The sequence below is a fragment of the Thunnus maccoyii genome, chromosome 12 (assembly GCF_910596095.1).
Source record: "Thunnus maccoyii chromosome 12, fThuMac1.1, whole genome shotgun sequence".
Classification (NCBI taxonomy): domain Eukaryota; kingdom Metazoa; phylum Chordata; class Actinopteri; order Scombriformes; family Scombridae; genus Thunnus; species Thunnus maccoyii.
In genome coordinates this window covers 20991490-21003486 of record NC_056544.1, presented here as the reverse complement: position 1 = coordinate 21003486, position 11997 = coordinate 20991490, and the positions used below count along the sequence as shown (strand labels likewise).

The 11997-nt window shown below is 40.1% G+C and overlaps 1 protein-coding gene across 1 annotated transcript; it reads left to right on the top strand.

Annotated features, from left to right (window-relative positions):
• Window positions 1-882: 882 nt before the first annotated feature.
• nadkb (NAD kinase b) lies at window positions 883-11468 on the top strand. Its single transcript, XM_042429890.1, has 12 exons — window positions 883-1044; window positions 2634-2927; window positions 3038-3121; window positions 3771-3900; window positions 4782-4890; window positions 5251-5336; window positions 6060-6162; window positions 6319-6554; window positions 8733-8832; window positions 8951-9108; window positions 10295-10377; window positions 10470-11468. The coding sequence occupies exons 2-12, from the start codon at window positions 2635-2637 to the stop codon at window positions 10627-10629; spliced, it is 1542 nt and encodes a 513-aa protein (XP_042285824.1). The 5' UTR covers window positions 883-1044; window position 2634; the 3' UTR covers window positions 10630-11468.
• Window positions 11469-11997: the final 529 nt, after the last annotated feature.

Here is an 11997-nt window from a genome sequence, read left to right as displayed (position 1 = left end):
GTCTATGAGTTGTTAACAGCTCCACCAAATATGATTTTTCCCTCTAAACTTCTCACATGGTTTCATTTCAATAAATGTTCAAATGATCCAATATTTCACCAAAAATCAAAGATTAGAGAAAAAGTCCAAAAACTGAAAACAGATTTGTGTATCAGAACTTTGTTTTTTCTTCTTTCCCCTCCCATTAACCATCTCACGACCCCTCAGATTTATCTGGTGACCCTTTGGGGGGGCCCGACTCCTAGGATGGGAACCACTGGACTAAACTAGCTAACTGTGTATAAAGTAGTTGAAACTAGCTCCACCTCCAGCAGCTACAACAGTAACATGCTGCTTACACATTGATGCTTCAGCATTAATAATCTAATGATGTCATATATAATAATATATCAGTCGGAGGGACGAAATGAGTACTTTTACTTTAATACTTTAAGTAGATTTTGCTGGTACTTTTACTTAAGTAGGATTTTTCATGCAGGAATTTTACTTGTAATGGAGTATTTTTACATTGCTGTATTGGTATTAAGTAAAGGATCTGAATACTACTGTGTATTTTAAAACTCTCTATCTGCACACTAGTAATAAGAGCTGTCAAATAAATGTAGTGGAGTAAAAAAAATCAACTCTCAAATGCGCAAGTGAAGTACAAGTATAAAGTGGCAGAAAATGGAAATATCCAAGTAAAGTACAAATACCTCAAAATGTACTTGAAATGTATTTTCTTAATAACTTTAACAAGGCATGTATTTACTTAATTTCCACCACTGCTGCCACTATCGGTGTAATTCTGCATCTGACCAGCAGGCGTGAACATGGCGCTGTTCCTCTAACGTCTGGTCCTGCGTAACGCGTCATATCACTGTGACGCGCCCCTATGTCATATGACGTCCCTCCGGTTATTACTGCTGCACTGTCTGGCGATATTTCAGCTGAAACAGTTTGACGGCAGTGTGTGACAGTAAACACACGTTTGGTAGCAGTGAAACACAATCGAGTCTTGATGATTTAGTGTCACTATGAGCGTGTTTGCTGCTTTCTGACACAGTAAGGCTTGATTTTGTTCAGACCGGTTAGCTAGTCATGAGTTAGCTATTGCTAGGTAACGTTAGCTGTCAACAAACGAGCGTTTTTTTTTCTGACTGTCAGATAAACTCACTTCTGGCTGTTTCTGTGTCAGTTAGCTGCTAATCTGCGAGTAGTGAAAGTTATACAAAGACTGTTATCTCACTCATGTTCGGTCCAAGGTCACTGTGTAACAGCACAGGGAGGAAACAGTGACATTTACCTTCACTTTACAACTTTTTAGCCAACTGTTTTGAATGTAAAGCTACATAGAAAGAACTAGAAAGAGCTAGTCTGTATAGTTGCAGGTTACATCTCTGGTTTATGTTTTTACATATATCATAATTTGTTCAATTTAGGACTTGTGTTTGTTTAGTAATATTATATCAAACATATGACTCCCAGTTCTTTTGTTGTAAGGCTGTGGCTAACCTTTACAAATGTTGATTATTTGTCTTGATTTAATCACTTACTCTATAAATAACAAACAAAAAAGACAGTTCTGGAGAAATGATTACAGAAAATTAATCCAGACTTGTTTTAAGACATATATAAATTACTCTACTTTGAATAATAATCTGTCTGATATGTTTTTTTTCCACAAAAAAGCCCCATTAAATGATCTTAAAATCCTTAAATTTACATCTACACCTTCAACCTCATTAAGAATCAGAATCTATTAATATGCAAATATTTTTCATTCATAAAGTTTAACTGTTGGGCACAGGATGTCTCCTACTTCACTGTAAAGTCCATTTTCAGTGTTGGTGCCCTGCAGGCTTCAAATTTCCACAACACACCTTTCATACTGGACCAGGATTGACTTTCAATCTAGTTGTGATGTCACAAATTGTGTTTACAGGCCCACCATTTAAAATCAGTTTTTCAATGAGCTCAGAGAAACTTTCAACTTTCAGCAGATGAATGTGAAAACAGTCTTCTAGTGTCAAACTCTGCACGTACATCATTCTGCACAGTGAAGCTCAAACATCCAACTGAAGGAACAAGAAAAACATATTTTTGATTGGAGGAGGGCTTTAAGTCACATTTTCAAGCAAAAATACCCAAAATATACTGGCTTTAAAATATAAATATTGGCTTGATGTCTGACAAGCAAATTAAAAACGTCACATTAAGCTCAGAGAGATTCTGATGGGCATTTTTCAACATTTTCTGAATTTTATAGAACAAATTATTAATCAAGAAAATAATCAACACCTTAATTGACAATGAAAATAATGACTAGTTAGCCCAGTAATTGAACTGCCCGCTTAGTCTGACTAACGCCCAGGTAGATTCATTAATTGATCGATAGAACAATAATGTGGAACTCTGCTTATGTCAAATAATTTCGCTACTGTAACTACAGTCAGCTCATAAGTTTTTGACAAATTAACTTCAACTGGTTTCCGAGGTCAAGAATAAACTTAGTCTTAGTCTTTTGATAAAACAGTTACATATTTGGGCTCCCGAAGTATTTCCAGACACACAGAATCATCTCATGCTGTTGTCTCTTGTCTTTTAATTAGCTGATTATCTTAAACAGATGTTTCTGCTTTGCTTCCCTACAGAATGGAGAATTCAGAGACCAGTCCGGCATCGGGACCCCCGGCAGTGCCGGACAGAGGCATGGTGCGACCCTCGGGCCACCTGGGTCAGCTGTCAGAGTCAGCCAGGCCCTGCAGGCGAAGGGAGCACCCGTCCAAGTCACCAAGGAGACGACGGGAGGCAAAGAGGTCGCAGCGACGGGGGGGTGGTCATGAACAGCTGCTCTGGGAAATTGAGCGGCGGAGGTTGCCAGGCCAACACGAGCACTTGGAGCCATCTGGCTCGGCAAGCGACACAGCGGAAAGTTCACCTAAGAGGTTTGCACTGCAGGTTGCCAGCTGGTCAGCCGTGCCACTGGCACATCTCTGCTGCCCTGGACATGAAGTGATGGTGTCTTGACTTGTCTTCCTCTTTTTCCTCCTTGCAGAAGAGCTCACTTTCTACATGGACCGTATCCAGCCACTCACTTCGGACCCAAAGCCTGTATTCTTCCCAACCCAACTTCAGTCATGTAAGCGTGTTGGTGCTGAATGAGTCTGACTGTGTGTGTACAAACGGACTGAGACACGAGATGAGGAGATACTCTGCTTGTTGGGGCATTGACACAGAAAAGCTTGTGTAATTGTGTGAGATAAGATAAAATGAGAATGCTGTGATTGGATGTTACATGAAATGGGATGGCTTTACTGAACAGGCTACAGATGCTTATTGTCACCTGATCTCAGAACGTTTAACTGGACTTGATCTGAAAACACACAGACCAAATTATCTGCACAATGCCTATCATCTGCCACCGAAAGGACGAGAGAGAGAAACGGTAAAAGGGAGAAAGAAGTGGAGGGTTTTTAGGTTCTTGTGTTTGGAATTTGGACCTTAGTCACTCCTACAGATGTTACAACAGTGTGTCATAACAGTTAATGAATGACTGCTGTTTGTTCAATGTAGCTTTAATGTATTCAGGACACATAGCAAGACATATGATCAAGGTGACATTTGACTTTATTTAGACTTCAGTAAACTGAACTAAAGTCTCAAAACATTGTGATTATGTAACTTATGCTTTCAGTCTGTTCCTGTGTGGCAGTGTTGATGTGTGCATGTACATGTACGTGTTTGTTTACTCACTTATGTCTATGCGTGTGTCCGTATCTGTGTCCCAGGCACATCCAGGACCCGGCCAGCCAGCGGCTCACTTGGAATAAACCTCCGGTCAACGTACTCGTCATTAGGAAAATTAGAGATGAGAGCCTGGTCGAGCCTTTCAAAGAGCTCTGCAGGTTTCTAGTGGAGGTACAGAATCACAGGATTTCATCTACAGTATGTTTTAGAGTATGAACGTTTTATGACGTTGATGTATGACTGAGGAGGCAGAGTTTGTTATCAGAAGCGACAAAGCTAACTGATCCTGTCATGTCGGAGCATGTTTTTGTACATCTTGGGATGCTCTAGATTTTGATTATGACATTTTATTTGCATTTCTACTGACCAGTAGGCCCAATCCACATGTTTTTGATTATTTAAATCCGAGGTGTGTCCACAAGCAACACAAACTATAATTGAAGTTTAATTTATAGAAGAATCATATTTTAGTATATAGGCTTGTTTTGCTTCCATGTGTACAAACATAACAGACTTAAACAAGCTTTTTACAGCATCAGAAGATGTTACAGATTATATTTAGTTGTTAGTCATTGTTTTTGATTGTTAGTCATCCTTAACTTTCACTTAGTTTGAGTTTAACCAGGTGGTATTTTTGTGTTTATTTTTATCAGTGGTGCAACTTTTTGTTTTTTAGAACAGATTATGCTTTTCAATAAAGCACATCCAAGTGATTTCAGCCACAGTTTTGTCCAGAATGCGCAATGAAACATTTGTGGTACTGAAGGGCAACAGGTCTAAGAAAGAATCTAGGAAATAGTCCAGACATGTAGTTGAAAGTTAAGTCTGGTCTCATGCATTTACGACACCTTGCGGCCACATGTTTCCAAAACAAACTGAGCTTTGTGTAACAAGACTGTTGGAGTTGGCCAGCGAACTATTTGCATTCCGTACAAATACCATCATATTAAATTACACATGTTTGGCTCATGCTCAACTTCATTTTGGAAAGCGTACTTTTGAGAAATGTGTGTGTTTTGGCTGTTGTCACTGAGGCGCGTCTTGTGTACCAGGAGAAGCAGATGATGGTGTACGTGGAACGCAGGGTCGCAGATGATGCTACGCTCTCAAAGGATGAGGCCTTCGGCTCCATCCGCAATCAGCTCTGTACCTTCAGAGAGGGTGAGCATAATATAGACTCCATTAATATAGAAATGTTGACCTTTGCTGTCTTATATTGCTGATATTGGCCTGTTAAATGACTCCATTTGTCCAGTTTGAAGTTGTTTCTGAAAGGTCGCATGAAACCTTTGTCTTGCTATCGAAGTAGTTGCCGGAGTCATTTCAAGAACAGTTATTCTGACTTTTCTGTATTATTTTGGGATTTTGGATGCATTAATGCCCACATACTTTATGTTGGTCTTTTTTATCTTCAAAATTGAAAGCTTGTATTTCCCCTTTGGCCCTCTGGAGCAGAAGATATGAAAATTTGAATGAAGTATTTTAGGGGGAGTTAAGCAGTGTTTTTGTGTCCACCTGCAGGTTACGATGATATCTCGGACTGCATAGACCTGATCATCTGTCTGGGTGGTGATGGGACTCTGCTCTATGCCTCCTCTCTCTTCCAGGTAATCACACCTTCAGGTTCACACTGAACTCAGACCTCCCTAGTTAAGATCACTATAAAAGGGAAACAACGTTACGTCTCACTCTCAGTATTTCTTCCTTTACCTCACTTTTTGGGAACTAAAGGCACTGATATGCTCCAAAACAGACATAGAAAATGGACAGTGGTTGCTAACGTGATTCTGTTTATACTACATGGATTTGAGCAGATGACTAAAGTTACGTCATATGGCTTTGTGTTTGCGGAAAATATATTTTGAGCTTCATATTGTGAAATATGTCAATATATATTTGACAGTATTAGGCCCCAAACAAGTTAGAAAGCACTTTACCCAAGATCAGTTAGATCTGCAGTATGATGAACATTTTGATTTTGATGTATTTTATTTCACTTTTACAAAATGTTTTCTTGCTTTTGAATCCTGCTGTGAGCACACCACAAAACTAAAAACTTAAGTAGGTGGAGGACAGTGGAGCGGGTGGAGACTAAATAAGTCTCAGTTATACACATTGTGTTCCAGTTTAATGTATCCTGAACATTCAGTTTACTGTATAAATCTTAAAATGTCCTCTCTTGTATCACAGATTTTCAAAATAAATGTATAGAATATACATTGCCAAACATACTCAAATTGTCTTGGTATTGAGTACTATATGTAGCTGGTGTCCTGACAGTTGAGTCCAGCAGAGCTACTCAGAGAGATTTTTTTTTTCTTTTTCTGTAGGGCAGCGTTCCTCCAGTTATGGCGTTCCACCTCGGTTCTCTTGGTTTCCTGACGCCCTTCAAGTTTGAGTCATACAAGACTGAAGTGGCCAAAGTATTTGAAGGTAGAGTTCAGCACTGTATGAAGTCCAATGTCAACTCTTGTGGTCATTTGTATATTAATGTAAAAAAAACTTGTGATCCTTAAACTCGCTGCCCCTTGAAAGGTCAAACGTAGAAAAGCATCATCTTAAGCTTTGAGTGTACGTCTGCATGTGCAGGGAATGCGGCCATCACTTTGCGCAGTCGTCTGAAGGTGAAGGTGGTAAAGGACATGCTTCAGAGGACGGGCCAGCAGCCGAACAGCCGAGAGCCGCCGCCGCCGCCGCCACCGCTGCCGCAACAGCAGCAGCAGCAGCAGCAGCAGCAACAGCAGCAGCAGCAACAGGAACACAACGGACTCCTTCCTCACGGACACATTAACAGTGAGGCTGGCAAAGTCACCCTGCAGCTACAGGTGAGGATAAACACACACAAGAAGGAGTGTGTGAGCTCTGTAGGAGATGATCAGTGAGCCAATAAGCTGTTGGACTGTGAACTTACATCCAGTCAGCTTCTGGTTTGTTCATTGCCTCATAAATGCCACTAGAATCAATATTAGAACGAGAGTCAGAAATTTCTTATATAAAGTTTGTAGATGTTAAAAAGTTTGATATTTTGTCAGCTTCCTGATGAGAAATCTGGAGAACAAAGCAGGTAAATGAGAGAAACGACTTTGCTGATTTTCAGACTTGTTTGTCTAATCGTTACTGTTCTTCAGATGCAATGGAAACACAAACAGAAATGCTCAAAGGCTTTTAGGTCCTTGTTTAGTTCCTTTCGCTCTATTGGTTCCTGGAACTGTTTGGTCCAGAAGGTCTGGCGTGATTGCATTTTGTCCTCTTTTCTTTTTCCTGATCACACTCCTAAAATAATGTTGTAAACCCATAAAGAGCATTGAAGCTGACGGTGTGTGTGTGTGTGTGTGTTTGCGTCCATTACGACGTCTTGTTTCCTTTTCATCCCTGTGTGTGTGTGTTTGTGTGCGCGCGTGCGTACGTGTGCGTGGCTGCGTGAGGAAGCATCAGCTGGGTTGCCATGGCGACAGTCATAATAAAACCGCTGGGTGATGATGTGGGAGAGAAAAGTCAGATGTTGTGATGGTTCTGTTGAGCCAGTTGCCGCGGAGACGGTGGCGTCAACAGTGCAGTCGACACCGAATGGATGTTTAATGAGCTCTGACGCTCTCGGTCTGACACACTCTGTAACTAAACAACATGCCACGGTGCTGCAGTCACACACACACACACACACACACACACACACACACACACACACACTGCTGCAATTTGTCATTTTCAGCGCAGCTCAGTCTTCTTCTTCTCTCTTCTCCCTGGGGTTTTTTCGTCTCACCGATAAAAGACAGTGAAGGATTGTTCTGGTCTCAGAACCTGAGTTTGACCTCACATTACATCACATCTGCTGTGTCCAGCAGGATGTTTGCTCTGTGCTCGACTGACGTCAGTACATCTGCCAGACACCACCGCTCAGCGCTGCAGTATTTGTTGGCCCTGCGACTGACTGAAGTGTGGAACATGATTTGTATGCTGCTTGTTTGCTCTCCAGCATTTTTCTCTCGGTGTAATGTGGGACAGTAATGCCCTGTAACCCTGCGCCCGCCGGCGGATGATTTATTGTTTTTATTGACTGCATCGATTAAATGTTGTCTCATATTCAGTCTGTGAAAAGGAATTACATATTAAAGACCGCCTCCACAGAGCAGGGAGACATGAGCACCATTTAGTATTTCCACAGTATCGAGTGGCTGTATAGAGCTACTCAACATCATGCTGCAGTGAGTTATTTTATCTTTATCATCTCTGCCAGAGAGGTTGTATCCCCAGTTTTTGGTTTGTTTTTTTTTATTTGCTGGATGTCTTAAAAAAATGACTTAACATATTTCAATAAATCTGGTGCAGATTAAGGCCACAGGACAGCAACAAACTGATTACTTTTCGGTGCAGATAGCGCCACCATGTGGTCATTGATAAAACATCTTTTCAATATTTCACCAGCATTCATCTTTTTTAAATTAGCTCCTTGGTTCAAGATCAATATAAGCCCACTGATTTCTACAGAACATATTTTTTTAATTTCATCTAATCTTCTCATTATTGGATAACCCAGAAAAATATGTTTAATTTGTTTCATTTTTTTTTTACTGTTATGTACATAAAGGACACATATAGTACAAGAGCTCAAGTTTTGATGGTATTTTTCCTGTAGATGGCACTACAGTAACATGATTAATTCAAATGGTCATAAGTCAGTGGCCATAAATGTCATTTCTGCTTTTATGAAGCTCTAATATTTCCAAACAGTATTGAGGTTTTCTCCAAAACCTAGAAGATTATTTATCACTATACCTATTTAAATTTCTAAATGGCTTTTATAATTTAAATTTCATTTTAAAAACATACATTTTAGATAATTAATCAACATGCTCAACCCCAGTTTAGATGTATAGATGGGTGATGAATCCTCTGGCAAAAAATCAAATCAAAGCAGTGAACGCCACTTAAACTATTTATTCATGCGTTGAATTATATATATATATATATCTGCTCTCTCTGAGTCTGTGTCTATGTGTGCACAGGTGTTGAATGAGGTGGTGGTGGACCGAGGTCCGTCCTCCTACCTATCCAATGTGGACTTGTACCTCGATGGACGACTCATCACCTCAGTGCAGGGGGACGGTAAGAGCATCTTTAGTCTTGACGTGTTACAGAACCGTTTACCTGCAGGAGCCAGACCAGGTAACACAGAGAACTACTGTATGTACAAATAAAGCAAATATGGTTTCCTCCCTCGCAGGTGTGATCGTTTCCACGCCTACAGGCAGCACGGCGTACGCAGCAGCAGCGGGAGCCTCCATGATCCACCCCAACGTACCCGCCATCATGGTCACCCCCATCTGCCCTCACTCGCTCTCCTTCAGGCCCATCGTGGTCCCTGCTGGGGTGGAGCTCATGGTAGGAAGGAAGGGGGAGGAGGGTGGACTCAATTTAGTGCATAAATACTGTTAACAGCCGGGTGACAAAAAGAAAAAACAGCGTCTTAGTAAGTCGTCGGGCCACAACAGCTGTAATGCTGCTTGTCATAGACTTCTATTTGTTCCTGTTAAGTACACAAACACATTATGTTGTTGATGAGGTGGTTTATGTGCAACAGGTTCAACATTTTCCCTCAGTGTTGGCTGTGAGGTGACAGCATTTTTACCTTGTCAGACCTTGAACTCGGTTATTATCTGACTGAAATTGCCTCCATTTTTCTTGCTCACAGCTCAGTTTTATTCTCCTACAGTCCGGTGGACAACAGCACCTTCATACATTATTCAGTTTCCTGTCGAACTGTAGGTACACATCGTTATCAGGGACACTTTTTGCCTTCGTATCTTAACGTCATGCTGGTGTATGAGGTTTCCATGAACACTTGTTAAAGGAAAGGTTCATAATTTTTCAAGTCTGTCTTAAAATATACTCTACATTTAAGATGTTTTGCTTGCTGGCCAGTAAAATATCGTTTCCTAACTTGTTTTTAATAGAAGTTATGGAGGCTAAAATCCACAATCCTCTGCTGTCCTGTGCAAAAATACGAAGTTATGTTATGAAGTCTGAGTTAATCAAATCAAACATCATTTTAGTACAAATGTCCCTCTTTGTGTTTCTCCCAGACAGTGTTTCCATGCTGAACAGTGGAGAGATAGTGACACGATGAGGAAATTTAGTACAAAAAACAGCGTGACTTTGAAAGACTCGATTTATCTAAAGCTCTGAAACTGCTCAAGTCTCATATTAACTTCAGATAAACTTGTATTTGTGGACTTGAAGTGGTACAAACAGGAGGAGAAATTACAGCAAACAAAAACTGTTTTAATGCACATGAGAGCAACTGACTTGTTTTAAGTCAGATGTGAAAAAACTGTGAATCTATCCTTTAATTTTTGTATGTGTGTATTTTTACGGGTGATAAAGTGGAGGTCGGACATTAATCTCACATTAACGGGGTGTTTTTTTTTCTGTGATAGGTCACATCACGGGTGGATTTAACTTCTGATATCTGTCTCAAATATTATATCATTATTATAAAAATCTAAAACATAATAAAATAATAAAATAAGGAAAACTAACAGCCGTCCACGTGTCCCTCACAAAACAGATCACCTTGTCCCCTGATGCCAGAAACACTGCCTGGGTGTCGTTTGATGGCAGGAAGCGGCAGGAGATCCAGCACGGAGACTGGTAAAGCTCATTAGCAGCTGGTCTTTGCTCTGTTCTTCATTATGTTTCCTCAATTTGGGGCTTAATTTGCTTTCTGCTTTTCCTCCCAACAGCATTAAGATCACTACGTCTTGTTACCCCGTGCCCTCTATCTGTTGCCACGACCTGGTGTACGACTGGTTTGAAAGCCTGGCGCAGTGTTTGCACTGGAACGTACGCAAGAGGCAGGCCCGACTGGCGGACGTCTCAGACTCTTCGGACACGGAAAACTGAACCGCTCGACGCTTTTTCTCGGCCTCTGTTAAACACATTCAGGTGACGCTTCTCACAGCAGCTGAGTGAGAAATGAAGGAAGCAAACACTGTGTTACATTAGTTCTATGAATACAGCAGCATGTATAATGAGTACAGTATTTTATACACTGAGTCAAACATTTGCGCGAGCACCTCATTACATTCCAGTACATATACACTGTAGTTTTATCAGTAGCTAACAGAGAGAAAGCATGTTTCTCACCTGGAAATGGAAAAAAAACCCATTATTACATAATCCTGTGATGTGAAGGTAGAGGATCACCCAAAGCGCCTCATGAATATTCTGTTAACTGTTTGTTTTTTTTGTTTTTTTTGGAGCACTTAATCATCAATGATGATGTTCAGTGTATAGACTCCATGTGTTACTGACATTAACTCGTTAGGATTAGAGGTAGAAATACACTCATAAGGCAGAAATTAAGAAATATAAGACTTCTGAACCTATAAGTGTAAATTTGTACATACAGGATTCTAGGATTCAAATTTATTTAATGTCATATTTATGTGATATTTATATATTTTCAAGACAGGAGCTTTAAAATACTGTATGTGATTGTTTTCTGCTGTACAAACATGTTGTACAATCTTTTAGTCCTTAAGTTCACACTTAATCTTGGTCTCCTAACTGTTATTTTAAAGGACATTTTTCAGTTGTTTCAGTTAAATTCTGCAGCAGATTGCATGAATCACAGGAAAACAAGACTGAATGAAGCAGAGAATCATGTCGTTTTCAAGTCAACATGTCAAAGTCTTGTAGCAGAGGGCAGTTTGTGTGAAAATAAAGCTTAAACACTTGCTGTTTTTGTGTCTGATCTTTGTTTGAAGTCGGACTTTAAGAGACCAAATTATCTGAAAATGCATGAAAATAAATGTAAGTACTGAGCTGTTAGAATATGGTCTGTATGAAACACTTTACCAGGAAACTGTAATAGTTTAAAACTGAAAAGAATCTTATTCAGAACAATAATCTGGAAATTTGTTAATAAACATTTTAAGATTGTTTCAGGACCTGCGGACATCCAGATGTGTAACTACAGCTGGAGCCGACGGTCTGACTGCAGGACGAGGCAGAAAGTGTTGAACTGAGGGGAAATCCAGCTGTGGTGCATTTTTAAAGGCTGCTTTTCATTAAGTAGAAAAAAAAAGTACAGAAAATATAAGTAAAACTTTTCGCTGTTAGTATATTTTGTGCCTGAGAAACTCACCGACCTGCTGTTAACATTTACGTTAGCAGGACAACAGTTAAAACATTTCTGTTCATATTTACATTTTCAATCCTTTTGACTTGTATTAATATTGTTGACGTGCTCGCAGCAGGTTTCTAGAC

What these genes read in the sequence shown, in the direction of transcription:
- nadkb (XM_042429890.1), top strand. Translation starts at nt 2,635, where the DNA reads ATGGAGAATTCAGAGACCAGTCCGGCATCGGGACCCCCGGCAGTGCCG. An exon ending in GCGGAAAGTTCACCTAAGAG is followed by an intron (nt 2,928 to 3,037) that starts GTTTGCACTGCA and finishes TCCTCCTTGCAG; the next exon opens with AAGAGCTCACTTTCTACATG. An exon ending in ATGCCTCCTCTCTCTTCCAG is followed by an intron (nt 5,337 to 6,059) that starts GTAATCACACCT and finishes CTTTTTCTGTAG; the next exon opens with GGCAGCGTTCCTCCAGTTAT.